Genomic DNA, 20301 nt, shown 5'->3' with positions numbered 1-20301 from the left:
CTATCTACTACTACCTAATGCTTCAGCCTAAATGTTGCAACCTACTTCTATCTACTGCTCCTACCATTTTGCCAAAAGGCAGGGCCAGTACATAGTGCTCACAACAGGAAAATCTAGTTCCTAAGAATGAGCTGCGTGAGTTATGTACGACAAGGAGAGATTGAATGTTTGTGAAAGAATGCCAGTAGTCAACAAGTTAGTGAGGTAGAATGAAAAGACATCTACCTAGGTCAGAGGAATGCACCTTAACAACCACTACAGTGCTGACTCACTAAGCAGATGTTACTAACCCTCCTGATACCCAGGTGGGTAGTACTGGTAGTATATCTCCCCGGTCATTGGCTACCTACCAATCCATCTTAAGAAAGCAAAAGAATTTGTCGATCTATTCACCGACATCTCCAATGCCCATTATCCCAGGAAATCCAATCAAAGCAATGGCCATGACAAAAGAGACTCCACTTCTCCCTGTCCATAATATCTCCCTCGCATACACCATTCCATTCATTCTTCTACTATTTCTCTCTCTACAATTCTTTCCCACTCTATTTCCCCATGTCACAGGTGGCTGTCCTCTCACACCAAAGACTCAATTGTACCACTATACACTCTTTCCTTGTAAACTCCCATCTTGCATTCTTTCCACATGCCTCAAAGTCTTATGTTTCACCTACTCTACCACTCCATAATTCATTCCCTTTGCATTCCCTACCATACAAAATCTCTCACACACTCCTTCATTTTTTTCTTCATTCCATCTAGTCATATCATATGCTTCTCTTAAATAGCTTATTTCTACAATGAGGATTCTTGACCTCTGTGACTCATTTCATGCTCGTTTCAATTGCATCTGTCAGGTGGGATGACAATCCTGTCCCTTAATCCTTTCTTCACTTTCATACTTACACCTCTACCTTTTGTTATTCTATTAAGCGATCCAATGACTCTTCTACCCCATACTGCTCTCTCCCTTACCTCTTCTTCCATATCACCAAACTTACCCAAGATAGCTCTCTTTTTTTTTTTTTTTTTTTTTTTTTTTTTTTTTTTTTTTTTTTTTGTCGCTGTCTCCCGCGTTTGCGAGGTAGCGCAAGGAAACAGACGAAAGAAATGGCCCAACCCCCCCCCCCATACACATGTACATACACACGTCCACACACGCAAATATACATACCTACACAGCTTTCCATGGTTTACCCCAGACGCTTCACATGCCTTGATTCAATCCACTGACAGCACGTCAAACCCTGTATACCACATCGCTCCAATTGACTCTATTCCTTGCCCTCCTTTCACCCTCCTGCATGTTCAGATAGCTCTTAAACATTCAAATTCTCTCACCACTTCCAGTCTTGCTCCTCCATATCTATGACACAGTTTAGTACACTTTCTTCATTAACTCTACAGAGATTTGCAAAATCTATGCTTTGATTGTTTCCTTTCAAACACCATTACTTTACTTTTACATGCATTTACCTTCAATTGCCTATGCCTACACATATCATAAAACACAATTACAACCTTCTGAAATTCCTCCTCACTCTCTGCAAACAGGATTGTCACTTACCATCACACCCTTGCCACACTCCATCTCTGCATCCTCTTTCCCTAGTTTTGCTTTTATATCTCTCTGATCATTCCATCCACATATGACATCACACAGCCTTGCCTCATGCCCACATATATATAGTAACTTTTGCTCAATTCTCAACCCACAGTTACACATGCATTTGCTACTTTAAAAATGGCTTTCATACCATCCAACTCTTATCTCCCTTTCCCATATATCCTTACACATCAAATAAAGCATTCAACTCAATTCTGTTGTATGCCTTCTCCAAATCCATATAAGCTACATGCAGCTTCTTACCTCCCTCTAGATATTTTTCCATAGTCATTTTCACCACAAAAAAATTGATCCAAACACCCCCTACTTTTCTTAAAATCCTATTGCTCTTCAATTATTCAGCATTCAGTCACTTCAATCATTCTATCAATCAAAAATCTTACAATTTTTTTTTTGTATACTTAACACTTTTTCTTTCATACATACATATTCACCTTATCCCGCTTTAGCGAGGTAGCATTAAGAACAAAGGTGTGAGCCTTAGATGGTATATCCTCACTTGGCCCACCTCTCTGTTCCTTCTTTTGGAAAATCATCAACAGGAGGGGAGGATTTCCAGCCCCCTGCACACTCCCCTTTTAGTCGCCTTCTACGACACGCAGGGAATACGTGGGAAGTATACGTGGGAGATGTGTGGAAAAAAAAAGAGTGGTTGAGAGAGCAGAAGAGGGTGTGTTGAAATAGTTTGGACATATGGAGAGAACGAGAGAGGAAAGATTGACAAAGAGGATACATTTGTCAGAGACGAGAGAGGAAAGATTGACAAAGAGGATACATTTGTCAGAGACGGAGGGAACAAGGAGAAGCATGAGAACAAATTGGAAGTAGAAGGTTGGAGTGAGAAAGATTTTGAGTGATTGGGGCCTGAACATACAGGGGGATGAGAGGCATGCAAGGAATAGAGTGAACTGGAACAATGTGGTATACCAGGGTTGACGTGCTGTTAATGGAATGAACCAAGGCATGTGAAACATCTAAGGTAAACCATGGAAAGGTCTGTGGGGCCTGGATGTGGACAGGAAGCTGTAGTTTCAGTACATTACATAACAGTTAGAGACTGAGTGTGAATGAATGTGGCCTTTTTTGTTTGTTTTCCTGTCACTACCTTGCTGAAGCAGCAGCAAGCAATGCTATTTCCTGTGGGGCGGGGTGGCACCAAAAATGGATGAAGGCAAGCAAGTATGAATACATACATGCGTATATATGTATATGTGTATCTGTGTATGTGTATATGTTATGGACATCTATATGTATGTATATGTGCATATATAGGTGTTTACGTATATATACATGTGTATATGAATGGAAGGGCCATTCTTCATCTGTTTCCTAGCACTACCTCGCTGATGTGGGAAACGGCAATCAGGTATAATAATATCTCATGACCTTGTATCCAACAACTACTAGTTTTACATCCTTTAACAGCATTTCTCTAAATATTCTAAACACCTCATGCACCCCTACATTTACTGCACTTCAATTAAATCAGCAGTTACCCTCCTTTCATACTCCTCTTTGCATTATTCCTGATTCATCTTCTCGCTCGCCAACATTTTATACCTCTACATTCTTCCTTACACCATACCTTCACTTCTCCCTGATCCATATCCCATAAGATTTGTTAAATGGTCAGTCTTCATAGAATCCCCTCTTCCTTACATCATACCTCCACTTATCCCTAATCCTTACTCCCACAAGAACTGTAAAATGGTCGCACTTTTCAAAGAATCCCCTCACAACTCCAGAGTCTAGCACAGCCATTAATCCACTGCCAAACAAAAAATCAAACCCTTTTGTTCTTCTCTTCCATCATTTCTCATCCATGTATACCTCTGGATCAACTTGCACTGAAAGACGGTGTTTGCAAGGAGTAAACCCTTCCTAGCACAGATATCCACAAGATAACTTCCATTCTCAGTTACAGAAGGTACTTCCCATTTACCAACTATCTCAATAATTTCATCACATCCCACTTTCACACTCATATCACCCATTACAACAACCTTTCTCTCCTTCTCAAATCACATTCATCCAGAATTCTCCAGAAATGCTTCCTTTCATCTATACCTTGCACAGTCTTCATATTCAAAGGCCATGCTCTGTAATCCCCTGTAACAAGAAATCCCAATACTAAGTCATGATGACTGACAAAAAAGGTTTGGGTAAAAGTATGATTAATTAATATATATTCCACAGGTGTATCAAGCAACAGCTGATGAAGCTGAAGGGTCATAAGATGTTGAAAATTCTTTGTAATAAGCTTGGAACAGAGACTGTATACATCTATGTCCAATTATGTTTCTAATTTACCTTGAATGTACCATCCTTATCTATGGGGTAATCAATCAGGTATGGGTGATTTACTATCTTCCGGCACTGCATCATCCTGTTTTGCATCTTAATTCGGGTAACAGAAGTCTTCTCTACTTCTTTCCTAAAAATAAACACAAAAAGCATTCTTAGAGGAAATGTAATGTGGATGAATGTCTAAAACCTGCACATCTCCATTCAAGACCCCATATGGATATTCTAACATTTGCAGACACAACTACATCATCAATCCCATCCAAAACATAACCAAAAATTATTTCATCAGAACATCTCTGTTCAAGACCAAATATGGACATTCTTGTATTTGAAGACAACATGTCATCAATGCCACCCAAAACATAACTGAAAATTCTAAAACTGCCACAGTTACAAGACAAACCTTAACCCAATTTCAAGATGAAAATATCTATATATTCATTACAGTCTGTTGCTGTCTCCCATGTTAGCAAGGTAGCACAAGGAAACAGACAAAAGAATGGCCCAACTCACCCACATACACATGTATATACATACTTGCCCACACACGCACATATACATACATATACATTTCAACGTATACATACATAGACAAACATATATAAACACGTGTACATATTCATACTTGCTGCCTTCATCCATTCCCATCACCACCCCGCCACACATGAAACAGCATCCCCCCTCCCCCCACAAGGTAGCACTAGAAAAACACAAAAGGCCACATTCGTTCACACTCAGTCTCTTGCTTTCAAGTGTAATGCACTGAAACCACAGCTCCCTTTCCACATCCAAGCCCTACAAAACTTTCCATGGTTTACCCAAGATACTTCACATGCCCTGGTTCAAACCACTGAAAGCACATCGACCCCGGTATACCACATCATTCCAATTCACTCTAATCCTTGCACCCCTTTCACCCTCCTGTATGTTAAGGCCCTGTTCAGGCCCCGATCACTCAAAATCTTTTTCACTCCATCTTTCCACCTCCAATTTGGTATCCCACTTCTCCTCGTTCCCTCCACCTCTGAGACACATATTCTCTTGGTCAATCTTTCCTCACTCATTCTCTCCATGTGACCAAACCATTTCAATACACCCTCTTCTGCTCTCTCAACCACACTTTTTATTACCACACATCTCTCTTACCCTTTCATTACTTACTCGATCAAGCCACCTCACACCACACCATCCAAATATTCTTCCTCAAATATTTCATTTCAAACACATCCACCCTCCTCCGCACAACTCTATCTATAGCAAACACCTCACAATCATATAACATTGTTGGCACCACTATTCCTTCAAACATACCCATTTTTGCTCTAAAAGATAACGTTCTCACCTTCCACACATTCTTCAATGCTCCAGAACCTTCGCCCCCTCCCCCACCCTGTGACCCACTTCTGCTTCCATGGTTCCATCCAATGTCAAATCCACTCCCAGATATCTAAAACACTTCACTTCCTCCACTTTTTCTCCATTCAAACTTACCTCCCAATTGACTTGTCCCTCAACCCTACTGAACCTAATAACCTTGCTCTTATTTACATTTACTCTCAGCTTTCTTCTTTCACACACTTTACCATACTCAGTCACCAGCTACTGCAGTTTCTCACCCAAATCAGCCACCAGCACTGTATCATCAGCGAACAACAACTGACTCACTTCCCAAGCTCTCTCATCCACAACAGACTGAATACTTCTCCTCTCTCCAAACGTCTTGCATTCACCTCCCTAACAGCCCCATCCATAAACAAGTTAAATAACTATGGAGACATTGTGCACCCCTGCCACAAATGAGATCCACTGGGAACCAATCACTTTCCTCTTTTCCTACTCGCACACATGCCTTACATCCTTGATAAAAATTTTTCACTGCTTTTAGTTTCCTACCTCCCATGCCATATAATCTTAATATCTTATCTCTATCAACTCTATCATAAGCCTTCTCAAGATCCATAAATGCCATGTAAAAATCCATTTGTTTTTCTAAGTATTTCTCACATACATTCTTCAAAGTAAACACCTGATCCACACATCCTCTACCACTTCTGAAACCACACTGCTATGCATACATTCTGCCAATCGTCAGGCACTTCTACATGCACCATATATACATTGAATATCTTCACAACCAGTCAATAACACAGTCACCTCCATTTTCAATAAACTCCACTGCAATACCATCCAAACTCAAGAGTAAAGGGGAAGAGTGGTTTGGGAATGTCTTGGGAGTAAAGTCAGGGGTTGGTGAGAGGACAAGAGCAAAGGAAGAAGCATTACTCCTGGAGCAGAAGCAGAAGTTGTGGGAGTAAGTGATAGAGTGTAAGAAAGTAAACTCTAGATTGACTGATATGGGTAAAACTGAAAGTGGATGGAGATAGATGGGTGATTATTGGTGCCTATGCATCTGGTCATGAGAAGAAAGATCATGAGAGGCAAGTATTCTGGGAGCAGGTGAGTGAGTGTTTTAGCAGCTTTGATGCACAAGACCGGGTTATAATGATGGGTGATTTGAATGCAAAGGTGAGTAATGTGGCAATTGGTGTACATGAGGTGTTCAGCAGTGTAAATGGAAATGGTGAAGAGCTTATAGATTTGTGTGCTGAAAAAGGACTGGTGATTGGGAATACCTGGTTTAAAAAGAGAGATATACATATGTATACGTATGTAAGTAGGAGAGATGGTCAGAGAGTGTTACTGGATTACCTGGTTTAAAAAGTAAGATTATTAGTGAGAGAGAAGAGAAAGGCATTTGGACGATTTTTGCAGGGAAATAATGCAAATGACTGGGAGATGTATAAAAGAAAGAGGCAGGAGGTCAAGAGAAAGGTGCAAGAGGCAAAAAAAGAGGGCAAATGAGAGTTGGGGTGAGAGAGTATCATTAAATTTTAGGGAGGAGAAAAAGATGTTTTAGAAGGAGGTAAATAAAGTGCGTAAGACAAGGGAACAAATGGGAACATCAGTGAAGGGGGCAAATGGGGAGGTGATAACAGGTAGTGGTGATGTGAGAAGGAGATGGAGTGAGTATTTTGAAGGTTTGTTGAATGTGTTTCATGATAGACTGGCATATATAGGGTGTTTTGGTCGAGGTGGTGTGCAAAGTGAGAAGGTTAGGGAGAACAATATGGTAAACAGAGAAGAGGTAGTAAAAGCTTTGCGGAAGATGAAACCCGGCAAAGCAGCGGGTTTGGATGGTATTGCAGTGGAATTTATTAAAAAAGGGCGTGACTGTATTGTTGACTGGTTGGTAAGGTTATTTAATGCGTGTATGACTCATGGTGAGGTGCCTGAGGATGGGCGGAATGCTTGCATAGTGTCATTGTACAAAGGCAAAGGGGATAAGAGTGAGTACTCAAATTACAGAGGTATAAGTTTGTTGAGTATTCCTGGGAAATTACATGGGAGGCTATTGATTGAGAGGGTGAAGGCATGTACAGAGCATCAGATTGGGGAAGAGCAGTGTGGTTTCAGAAGTGGTAGAGGATGTGTGGATCAGGTGTTTGCTTTGAAGAATGTATGTGAGAATTACTTAAAAAACAAATGGATTTGTATGGGGCATTTATGGATCTGGAGAAGGCATATGATAGAGTTGATAGAGATGCTCTATGAATAGTATTAAGAGTATATGGTGTGGGAGGTAAGATACTACAAGCAGTGAAAAGTTTTTATCAAGGATGTAAGGCATGTGTACGAGTAGGAAAAGAGGAAAGTGATTTGTTCCCAGTGAATGTTGGTTTGTGGCAGGGATGTGCGATGTCTCCATGGTTATTTAATTTGTTTAAGGATGGGGTTGTTAGGGAGGTGAATGCAAGAGTTTTGGAGAGAGGGGAAGTATTCAGTCTGTTGTGGATGAGAGAGCTTGGGAAATGAGTCAGTTGTTGTTTGCTGATGATACAGCGCTGGTGGCTGATTTGGGTGGGAAACTGCAGAAGCTGTGGACTGAGTTTTGGAAAGTGTGTGAAAGAAGAAAGCTGAGAGTGAATGTGAATAAGAGCAAGGTTATTAGGTACAGTAGGGTTGAGGGACAAGTCAATTGGGAGGTAAGTTTGAATGGAGAAAAACTGGAGGAAGTGAAGCATTTTAGATATCTGGGAGTGGATTTGGCAGGGGATGGAACCATGGAAGCGGAAGTGAATCACAGGGTGGGGGAGGGGGAGAAAGTTCTGGGAGCGTTGAAGAATGTGTAGAAGTCAAGAACATTATCTTGGAAAACAAAAATGGGTATGTTTGAAGGAATAGTGGTTCCAACAATGTTATATGGTTGTGAAGCGTGGGCTACAGATAGAATTGTGCAGAGGAGGGTGCATGTGCTGGAAATGAGATGTTTGAGGATAGTATGTGGTGTGAGGTGCTTTGATCGAGTAAGTAATGAAAGGGTAAGAGAGATGTGTGGTAATAAAAAGAGTGTGGTTCAGAGAGCAGAAGAGGGTGTTTTGAAATGGTTTGGTCACATGGAGAGAATGAGTGAGGAAAGATTGACAAAGAGGATATATGTGTTAGAGGTGGAGGGAACGAGGAGAAGTGGGAGACCAAATTGGAGGTGGAAAGATGGAGTGAAAAAGATTTTGAGTGATCAGGGCCTGAACATGCAGGAGGGTGAAAGCATGCAAGGAATAGAGTGAATTGGAGCGATGTGGTATACTGGGGTCGACATGCTGTCAACCCATATTATTATTATCTTTTTTTTCACCTCTTGCACCTTTCTCTTGACCTCCTGTCTCTTTCTTTTATACATCTCCCACTCAATTGCATTTTTTCCCTGCAAAAATTGTCCAAATGCCTCTCTCTTCTCTTTCACTAATAATCTTACTTCTTCATCCCACCACTCACTACCCTTTCTAATAGACCCACCTCCCACTCTTCTAATGCTACAAGCATCTTTGCGCACTCCATCACTGATTCCCTAAATACATCCCATTCCTCCCCCACTCCCCTTACTTCCATTGTTCTCACCTTTTTCCATTCTGTACTCAGTCTCTCCTGGTACTTCCTCACACAAGTCTCCTTCCCAAGCTCACTTACTCTCACCACCCTCTTCACCCCAACATTCACTCTTCTTTTCTGAAAACCTCTACAAATCTTCACCCTAGCCTCCACAAGATAATGATCAGACATCCCTCCAGTTGCACCTCTCAGCACATTAACATCCAAAAGTCTCTCTTTCGCGCGCCTGTCAATTAACACGTAATCCAGTAACGCTCTCTGGCCATCTCTCCTACTTACATACGTATACTTATGTATATCTTGCTTTTTAAACCAGGTATTCCCAATCACCAGTCCTTTTTCAGCACATAAATCTACAAGCTCTTCACCATTTCCATTTACAACACTGAACACCCCATGTATACCAATTATTCCCTCAACTGCCACATTACTCACCTTTGCATTCAAATCACCCATCACTATAACCCGGTCTCGTGCATCAAAACCACTAACACACTCATTCAGCTGCTCCCAAAACACTTGCCTCTCATGATCTTTCTTCTCATGCCCAGGTGCATATGCACCAATAATCACCCATCTCTCTCAATCAACTTTCAGTTTTACCCATATTAATCGAGAATTTACTTTCTTACATTCTATCACATACTCCCACAACTCCTGTTTCAGGAGTACTGCTACTCCTTCCCTTGCTCTTGTCCTCTCACTAACCCCTGACTTTACTCCCAGACATTCCCAAACCACTCTTCCCCTTTACCCTTGAGCTTCGTTTCACTCAGAGCCAAAACATCCAAGTTCCTTTCCTCAAACATACTACCTATCTCTCCTTTTTTTCACATCTTGGTTACATCTACACACATTTAGACACCCCAATCTGAGCCTTCGAGGAGGATGAGCACTCCCCGCGTGACTCCTTCTTCTGTTTCCCATTTTAGAAATTAAAAAAAAAAAATACAAGGAGGGGAGGATTTCTGGCCCCCCTGCTCCCGTCCCCTCTAGTCGCCTTCTACAACACGCGAGGAATGCGTGGGAAGTATTCTTTCACCCCTATCCCCAGGGATAATATAGATATATATCTCTTTTTTCTTTCATACTATTCGCCATTTCCCGCATTAGCGAGGTAGCGTTAAGAACAGAGGACTGGGCCTTTGAGGAAATATCCTCACCTGGCCCCCTTCTCTGTTCCTTCTTTTGGAAAATTAAAAAAAAAATGAGAGGGGAGGATTTCCAGCCCCCCGCTCCCTTCCCTTTTAGTCGCCTTCTACGACACGCAGGGAATACGTGGGAAGTATTCTTTCTCCCCTATCCCCAGGGATAATATATATATATATATATATATATACATATACACACACACGCACATACACACACATATACATATATATACATTTGAAAAATGTAAGAATAATTTAGAAAACTGAAACTTCTAGCTTGAAATAAAATGAAAAAATGAATGTCACATAATGGTTCAACCTCTGGCTATGGAAAAGGGAAATGTATAATTTATTTACACAAACGTCAATAGTAGTTCTCATCAATTTAACCACTATCAATAAGCTTCAAAGTCTAAGCTACATTTTTTCCAATTTCACTATTTTCTAGTCAAAGCACCATGTATGAAAATTATCACTCCAGTAACATAACTATAAACATTTACTTCCCCTTTAAAAAAGTTCAAATTACAGAGGTATAAGTTTGTTGAGTATTCCTGGTAAATTATATGGGAGGGTATTGATTGAGAGGGTGAAGGCATATACAGAGCATCAGATTGGGGAAGAGCAGTGTGCTTTCAGAAGTGGTAGAGGATGTGTGGATCAGGTGTTTGCTTTGAAGAATGTATGTGAGAAATACTTAGAAAAGCAAATAGATTTGTATGTAGCATTTATGGATCTGGAGAAGGCATATGATAGAGTTGATAGAGATGCTCTGTGGAAGGTATTAAGAATATATGGTGTGGGAGGCAAGTTGTTAGAAGCAGTAAAAAGTTTTTATCGAGGATGTAAGGCATGTGTACGTGTAGGAAGAGAGGAAAGTGATTGGTTCTCAGTGAATGTTGGCTTGCGGCAGGGGTGTGTGATGTCTCCATGGTTGTTTAATTTGTTTATGGATGGGGTTGTTAGGGATGTGAATGCAAGAGTTTTGGAAAGAGGGGCAAGTATGAAGTCTGTTGGCGATGAGAGAGCTTGGGAAGTGAGTCAGTTGTTGTTCGCTGATGATACAGCGCTGGTGGCTGATTCATGTGAGAAACTGCAGAAGCTGGTGACTGAGTTTGGTAAAGTGTGTGAAAGAAGAAAGCTGAGAGTAAATGTAAATAAGAGCAAGGTTATTAGGTACAGTAGGGTTGAGGGTCAAGTCAATTGGGAGGTAAGTTTGAATGGAGAAAAACTGGAGGAAGTAAAGTGTTTTAGATATCTGGGAGTGGATCTGGCAGCGGATGGAACCATGGAAGCGGAAGTGGATCATAGGGTGGGGCAGGGGGCGAAAATCCTGGGAGCCTTGAAGAATGTGTGGAAGTCGAGAACATTATCTCGGAAAGCAAAAATGGGGATGTTTGAAGGAATAGTGGTTCCAACAATGTTGCATGGTTGCGAGGCGTGGGATATGGATAGAGTTGTGCGCAGGAGGATGGATGTGCTGGAAATGAGATGTTTGAGGACAATGTGTGGTGTGAGGTGGTTTGATTGAGTAAGTAACGTAAGGGTAAGAGAGATGTGTGGAAATAAAAAGAGCATGGTTGAGAGAGCAGAAGAGGGTGTTTTGAAATGGTTTGGGCACATGGAGAAAATGAGTGAGGAAAGATTGACTAAGAGGATACATGTGTCGGAGGTGGAGGGAAGGAGGAGAAGAGGGAGACCAAATTGGAGGTGGAAAGATGGAGTGAAAAAGATTTTGTGTGATCGGGGCCTGAACATGCAGGAGGGTGAAAGGAGGGCAAGGAATAGAGTGAATTGGATCGATGTGGTATACCGGGGTTGACGTGCTGTCAGTGGATTGAATCAGGGCATGTGAAGCGTCTGGGGTAAACCATGGAAAGCTGTGTAGGTATGTATATTTGCGAGTGTGGACGTATGTATATACATGTGTATGGGGGTGGGTTGGGCCATTTCTTTCGTCTGTTTCCTTGTGCTACCTTGCAAACGCGGGAGACAGCGATAAAGCAAAAAAAAAAAAAAAAAAAAAAAAAAAAATTATTATTTATTATATACATTATTATTATTATTATTATTATATACATATACATATATATGGGGATAGGGGAAAAAGAATACTTTCCACGCATTCCTCACGTGTCATAGAAGGCGACTAAAGGGGACGGGAGCGGGGGGCCAGAAACCCTCCCCTCCTTGTATTTTAACTTTCTCAAAGGGGAAACAGGAGTCACGCGGGGAGTGCTCATCCTCCTCGAAGGCTCAGATTGGGGTGTCTAAATGTGTGTGGATGTAACCGATATGAGAAAAAAGGATAGATAGGTAGTATGTTTGAGGAAAGGAACTTGGATGTTTTGGCTCTGAGTGAAACGAGGTTCAAGGGTAAAGGGGAAGAATGATTTGGGAATGTCTTTGGAGTAAAGTCAGGGTTTAGTTAGAGGACAAGAGCAAGGGAAGGAGTAGCACTACTCCTGAAAAAGGAGTGGTGGGAGTATGTGTCGAGTGTAAGAAAGTAAATTCTAGATTGATATAAGTAAAACTGAAAGTTGATGGAGAGAGATGGGTGATTATTGGTGAATATGCACCTGGGCATGAGAAGAAAGATCATGAGAGGCAAGTGCTTTGGAAGCAGCTGAATGACTGTGTTAGTGGTTTTGATGCACAAGACCGGGTTACAGTGATGGGTGATTTGAATGCAAAGGTGAGTAATGTGGCAGTTGAGGGAATAATTGGTACACATGGGGTGTTCAGTGTTGTACATGGAAATGGTGAAGAGCTTGTAGATTTATGTGCTGAAAAAGGAATGGTGATTGGGAATACGTGGTTTAAAAGCGAGATATACATAAGTATACGTATGTAAATAGGAGAGATGGCCAGACAGCGTTACTTGATTGCGTGTTAATTGATAGGCGCGCGAAAGAAAGACTTTTGGATGTTAATGTGCTGAGAGGTGCAACTGGAGGGATGTCTGATCATTATCTTGTGGAGGCGAAGGTGAAGATTTGTAGGGGTTTTCAGAAAAGAAGAGAGAATGTTGGGGTGAAGAGAATTGTGAGAGTAAGTGAGCTTTGGAAGGAGACTTGTGTGAGGGAGTACCAGGAGAGACTGAGTATAGAATGGAAAAAGGTGAGAACAAAGGAGGTAAGGGGAGTGGGGGAGGAATGGGATGTATTTAGGGAAGCAGTGATGGCTTGCGCGGAAGATGCTTGTGGCATGAGAAGCGTGGGAGGTGGGTTGATTAGAAAGGGTAGTGAGTGGTGGGATGAGGAAGTAAGATTATTAGTGAAAGAGAAGAGAGAGGCATTTCGACAATTTTTGCAGGGAAAAAATGCAAATGAGTGGGAGATGTGTAAAAAAAAAAAAAAAAGAGGCAGGAGGTCAAGAGAATGGTGCAAGAGGTGAAAAAGAGGGCAAATGAGAGTTGGGGTGAGAGAGTATCATTAAATTTTAGGGAGAATAAAAAGATGTTTTGGAAGGAGGTAAATAAAGTGCGTAAGACAAGGGAGCAAATGGGAACTTCAGTGAAGGGGGCTAATGGGGAGGTGATAACAAGTAATGCTGATGTGAGAAGGAGATGAAGTGAGTATTTTGAAGGTTTGTTGAATGTGTTTGATGATAGAGTGGCAGATATAGGGTGTTTTGGTCGAGGTGGTGTGCAAAGTGAGAGGGTTAGGGAAAATGATTTGGTAAACAGAGAAGAGGTAGTAAAAGATTTGCGGAAGATGAAAGCCGGCAAGGCAGCAGGTTTGGATGGTATTGCAGTGGAATTTATTAAAAAGGGGGTGACTGTATTGTTGACTGGTTGGTAAGGTTATTTAATGTATGTATGACTCATGGTGAGGTGCCTCAGGATTGGCGGAATGCTTGCATAGTGCTATTGTACAAAGGCAAAGGGGACAAAGGTTAGTGCTCAAATTACAGAGGTATAAGTTTGTTGAGTATTCCTGGTAAATTATATGGGAGGGTATTGATTGACAGGGTGAAGGCATGTACAGAGCATCAGATTGGGGAAGAGCAATGTGGTTTCAGAAGTGGTAGAGGATGTGTGGATCAGGTGTTTGCTTTGAAGAATGTATGTGAGAAATACTTAGAAAAGCAAATGGATTTGTATGTAGCATTTATGGATCTGGAGAAGGCATATGATAGAGTTGATAGAGATGCTTTGTGGAAGGTACTAAGAATATATGGTGTGGGAGGCAAGTTGTTAGAAGCAGTGAAAAGTTTTTATCGAGGATGTAAGGCATGTGTACGTGTAGGAAGAGAGGAAATTGATTGGTTCTCAGTGAATGTAGATTTGCGGCAGGGGTGTGTGATGTCTCCATGGTTGTTTAATTTGTTTATGGATGGGGTTGTTAGGGAGGTGAATGCAAGAGTTTAGGAAGGAGGGGCAAGTATGCAGTCTGTTGTGGATGAGAGAGCTTGGGAAGTGAGTCAGTTATTGTTCGCTAACGATACAGCGCTGGTGGCTGATTCATGTGAGAAACTGCAGAAGCTGGTGACTGAGTTTGGTAAAGTGTGTGAAAGAAGAAAGTTGAGAGTAAATGAGAATAAGAGCAAGGTTATTAGATACAGTAGGGTTGAGGGTCAAGTCAATTCGGAGGTATGTTTGAATGGAGAAAAACTGGAGGAAGTAAAGTGTTTTAAATATCTGCAAGTGGATCTGGCAGCGGATGGTACCATGGAAGTGGAAGTGAATCATAGGGTGGGGGAGGGGTTGAAAATTCTGGGAGCCTTGAAGAATGTTTGGAAATCGAGAACATTATCTCGGAAAGCAAAAATGGGTGTTTGAAGGAATAGTGGTTCCAACAATGTTGTATGGCTGCGAGGCTTAGGCTATGGATAGAGTTGTGCGGAGGAGGGTGGATGTGCTGGAAATGAGATGTTTGAGGACAATATGTGGTGTGAGGTGGTTTGATCGAGTAAGTAATGTAAGTGTAAGAGAGATGTGTGGAAATAAAAAGAGTGTGGTTGAGAGAGCAAAAGAGTGTGGTTGAGAGAGCAGAAGAGGGTGTTTTGAAATGGTTTGGTCACATGGAGAGAATGAGTGAGGAAAGATTGACCAAGAGGATATATGTGTCAGAGGTGGAGGGAACGAGAAGTGGGAGACCAAATTGGAGGTGGAAAGATGGAGTGAAAAAGATTTTGAGTGATCGGGGCCTGAACATGCAGGAGGGTGAAAGGCGTGCAATGAATAGAGTGAATTGGAAAGATGTGGTATACCGAGGTCGACGTGCTGTCAATGGATTGAACAAGGGCATGTGAAGCGTCTGGGGTAAACCATGGAAAGTTCTGTGGGGCCTGGATGTGGAAAGGGAGCTGTGGTTTCAGTGCATTATTACATGACAGCAAGAGACTGAGTGTAAACGAATGGGGCCTTTGTTGTCTTTTCCTAGCGCTACCTCGCACACATGAGGAGGGAGGGGGTTGTTATTCCATGTGTGGCGAGGTGGCGATAGGAATGAATAAAGACAGACAGTATGAATTATGTACATGTGTTTATATGTATATGTCTGTGTGTATATATATGTGTACATTGAGATGTATAGGTATGTATACTTGTGTGTGAGGACGTGTATGTATATACATGTGTGTATGGGTGGGTTGGGCCATTCTTTCGTCTGTTTCCTTGTGCTACCTCGCTAACGCGGGAGACAGCGACAAAGCAAAATTAATAAAATAAAATAAATATATGTATATATATATATTTCCATTTTTTTATACGTATTCGCCATTTCCCGCATTAGCGACGTAGCGTAAGGAACACATGACTGAGGAGGCTCTAAGGGAAAGAATACTTCCCACATATTCCCTGCCTTGTCGTAAAAGGTAACTAAAGGAGGCAGGAGCAGGGGGGCTGGACCCCCCTTATATTCAAATATCTAAAAGAAGAAACAGAATAAGGAGTAAAGCAAGGAGTGCTCATCCTCCTCGAAGGCTCAAATTGGGGTGGCTGAATGTAACCAAGATGAGAAAAAAGGAAAGATAGGAAGTATGTTTGAGGAAAGGAACCTGGATGTTTTGGCTCTGAGTGAAATGAAGCTCAAGGGTAAAGGGGAAGAGTGGTTTGGGAATGTCTTTGAAGTAAAGTCAGTGGTTGGTGAGAGGACAAGAGCAAAGGAAGGAACAGTACTACTCCTGAAACAGGAGTTGTGGGAGTATGTGATAGAGTGTAAGAAGGTAAATTCTAGATTGGTGTGGGTAAAACTGAAAGTAGATGGAGAGAAAAGGGTGATTATTGGTACCTATGCACCTGGTTATGAAAAGAAAGATCATGAGAAGCAAGTGTTTTGGGAGCAGCTGAGTGTGTGTGTTAGCAGCTTTGATGCACGAGACTGGTCTATAAAGGGGTGATTTGAATGCGAAGGTGGGTAATGAGACAGTTGAGGCTATAATTGGTGTACATGGGATGTTCACAGTTGTAATGGAAATGGTGAAGAGTTTGTAGATCTGTGTGCTGAAAATGGCCTGGTGATTGGGAATACCTGGCATAAAAAGAGAGATATAGATAAGTATGAAAGTTAAAATGCAAGGAGGGGAGGGTTTCTAGCCCCCTGCTCCCATCCCCTTTAGTCGCCTTCTACGACATGTGGGGAAGTATTCTTTCTCCTCTATCCCCAAGGGGAAACAGAGGAAGGAGTCACGCGGGGAGTGCTCATCCTCCTCGAAGGCTCAAATTGGGGTGTCTAAATGTGTGTGGATGTAACCGAGAAAAAAGGAGATAGGTAGTATGTTTGAGGAAAGAAACCTGGATCTTTTGGCTATGAGTGAAACAAGGTTCAAGGGTAAAGGGGAAGAGTGGTTTGGGAATGTTTTGGGAGTTAAGTAAGAGGTTGGTGAGAGGTCAAGAGCAAAGGAGGAGTAGCACTACTCCTGAAACAGAAGTGGTGTGAGTATGTGATACAGTGAAGAAAGTAAACTCTAGACTGATATGGGTAAAACTGAAAGAGGATGGAGAGAGATGGGTGATCATTGGTGCCTATGCACCTGGGCATGAGAAGAAAGATTATGAGAGGCAAATGTTTTGGGAGCAGCTGAGTGAGTGTGTTAGCATTTTTGATGCACGAGACCGGGTTATAGTGATGGGTGATTTGAATGCAAAGGTGAGCAATGCGGCATTTGAGGGAATGATTGGTGTACATGGGGTGTTCAGTGTTGTAAATGGAAATGGTGAAGAGCTTGTAGATTTGTGTGCTGAAAAAGAAATGGTGATTGGGAATACCTGGTTTAAAAAGAGAGATATACATAAGTATACATATGTGAGTAGGAAAGATGGCCAAAGAAAATTATTGGATTACGTGTTAATTGATAGGCACGTGAAAGAGAGACTTTTGGATGTTAATGTGCTGAGAGGTGCAAGTGGAGGGATGTCTGATCATTATCTTGTGGAGGCGAAGGTGAGATTTGTATGGGTTTTCAGAAAAGAAGAGAGAATGTTGGGGCAAAGAGAGTGATGAGAGCAAGTGAGCTTGGGAAGGAGACTTGAGTGGAGAATGGAAAAAGGAGAGAGCAAAGGATGTAAGGGGAGTGGGGGAGGAATGAAATGTATTTAGGGAAACAGTGATGGCTTGCACAAAAGATGCTTGTGGCATGAGAAGTGTGGGAGGTGGGCAGATTAGAAAGGGTAGTGAGTGGTGGGATGAAGAAGTAAGATTATTAGTGAAAGAGAAGAGAGGGGCATTTGGACATTTTTTGCAGGGAAATAGATGAGAGTTACGGTGAGTGTATCACTACATTTTAGGGAGAATAAAAAGATGTTTTGGAAGGAGGTAAATAAAGTGTGCAAGACAAGAAAACAAATGGGAACATCGGTGAAGGGGGCTAATGGGGAAGTAATAACAAGTAGTGGTGATGTGAGAAGGAGATGGAGTGAGTATTTTGAAGGTTTGTTGAATGTGTTAGATGATAAGAGTGGCAGATATAGGATGTTTTGGTCGAGGTGGTGTGCGAAGTGAGACGGTCTGGGAGAATGATTTGGTAAACAGAGAAGAGGTAGGGAAAGCTTTGCGGAAGATGAAGGCCTGCAAGGCAGCGGGTTTGGATGATATTGCAGTGGAATCTATTAAAAAAGTGGGTGACTGTGTTGTTGACGGGTTGGTGAGGATATTCAATGTGTGTATGGATCATGGTGAAGTGCCTGAGGACTGCCCAAATGCATGCAGTGCCACTGTACAAAGGCAAAGGGGACAAAGGTGAGTGCTCAAATTACAGAGGTATATGTTTGTTGAGTATTCATAGGAAATTATATGGGAGGGTATTGATTGAGAGGGTGAAGGCATGTACAGCACCAGATTGGGGAAGAGCAGTGTGGTTTCGGTAGTGGTAGAGGATGTGTGGATCAGGTGCTTGCTTTGAAGAATGTATGTGAGAAATACTTGAAAAAAAAATGGATTTGTATGTAGCATTTATGGATCTGGAGATAGCTTATGATAGAGTTGACAGAGATGCTCTATGAATGGTATTAAGAGTATATGGTATGAGAGGCAAGTTGCTAGAAGCAGTGAAAAGTTTTTACAGAGGATGTAAGGTATGTGTACGAGTAGGAAGAGAGGAAAGTGATTGGTTCTCAGTGAATGTCGGTTTGCTGGCAGGGGTGTGTGATGTCTCCATGGTTCTTTAATTTGTTTAAATGGATGGGGTTGTTAGGGAGGTGAATGCAAGAGTTTTGGAGAGAGGGGCAAGTATTCAGTCTGTTGTGGATGAGAGAGCTTGGGAAATGAGTCAGTTGTTGTTTGCTGATGATACAGCGCTGGTGGCTGATTTGGGTGGGAAACTGCAGAAGCTGTGGACTGAGTTTTGGAAAGTGTGTGAAAGAAGAAAGCTGAGAGTGAATGTGAATAAGAGCAAGGTTATTAGGTACAGTAGGGTTGAGGGACAAGTCAATTGGGAGGTAAGTTTGAATGGAGAAAAACTGGAGGAAGTGAAGCATGTTAGATATAGGAGAGTGGATTTGGCAGGGGATGGAACCATGGAAGCGGAAGTGAATCACAGGGTGGGGAGGGGGAGAAAGTTCTGGGAGCGTTGAAGAATGTGTAGAAGTCAAGAACATTATCTTGGAAAACAAAAATGGGTATGTTTGAAGGAATAGTGGTTCCAACAATGTTATATGGTTGTGAGCGTGGGCTACAGATAGATTGTGCAGAGGAGGGTGCATGTGCTGGAAATGAGATGTTTGAGGATAGTATGTGGTGTGAGGTGCTTTGATCGAGTAAGTAATAAAAGGGTAAGAGAGATGTGTGGTAATAAAAGAGTGTGGTTCAGAGAGCAGAAGAGGGTGTTTTGAAATGGTTTGGTCACATGGAGAGAATGAGTGAGGAAAGAATTGACAAAGAGGATATATGTGTTAGAGGTGGAGGGAACGAGGAGAAGTGGGAGACCAAATTGGAGGGTGGAAAGTGGAGTGAAAAAGATTTTGAGTGATCAGGGCTGAAAATGCAGGAGGGTGAAAGCATGCAAGGAATAGAGTAAAGTAGTGGGCGATGTGGTATACTGGGGTCGACATGCTGTCAACCCATATTATTATTATCTTTTTTTCACCTCTTGCACCTTTCTCTTGACCTCCTGTCTCTTTCTTTTATACATCTCCCACTCAATTGCATTTTTTCCCTGCAAAAATTGTCCAAATGCCTCTCTCTTCTCTTTCACTAAATTTTTAAACTTCTTCTTCCCACCACTCACTACCCTTTTAATAGACCCACCTCCCACTCTTCTAATGCTACAAGCATCTTTGCGCACTCCATCACTGATTCCCTAAATACATCCCATTCCTCCCCCACTCCCCTTACTTCCATTGTTCTCACCTTTTTCCATTCTGTACTCAGTCTCTCCTGGTACTTCCTCACACAAGTCTCCTTCCCAAGCTCACTTACTCTCACCACCCTCTTCACCCCAACATTCACTCTTCTTTTCTGAAAACCTCTACAAATCTTCACCCTAGCCTCCACAAGATAATGATCAGACATCCCTCCAGTTGCACCTCTCAGCACATTAACATCCAAAAGTCTCTCTTTCGCGCGCCTGTCAATTAACACGTAATCCAGTAACGCTCTCTGGCCATCTCTCCTACTTACATACGTATACTTATGTATATCTTGCTTTTTAAACCAGGTATTCCCAATCACCAGTCCTTTTTCAGCACATAAATCTACAAGCTCTTCACCATTTCCATTTACAACACTGAACACCCCATGTATACCAATTATTCCCTCAACTGCCACATTACTCACCTTTGCATTCAAATCACCCATCACTATAACCCGGTCTCGTGCATCAAAACCA

General features: G+C 41.9%; 1 protein-coding gene across 1 annotated transcript in view; it reads right to left on the bottom strand.

Moving 5' to 3' along the window:
• The window catches only part of LOC139749312 (uncharacterized), a 276562-nt gene that overhangs the window by 47644 nt on the left and 208617 nt on the right, over window positions 1-20301 (bottom strand). Inside the window, exon 18 of the mRNA XM_071663037.1 lies at window positions 3938-4061. Coding sequence (XP_071519138.1) covers window positions 3938-4061 — 124 coding nt within the window. The remainder of the gene's footprint in view (window positions 1-3937; window positions 4062-20301) is intronic.

Source organism: Panulirus ornatus, chromosome 7, assembly GCF_036320965.1.
Source record: "Panulirus ornatus isolate Po-2019 chromosome 7, ASM3632096v1, whole genome shotgun sequence".
Taxonomy (NCBI): Eukaryota; Metazoa; Arthropoda; class Malacostraca; order Decapoda; family Palinuridae; genus Panulirus; species Panulirus ornatus.
This window is presented reverse-complemented; position numbering and strand designations above follow the sequence as displayed.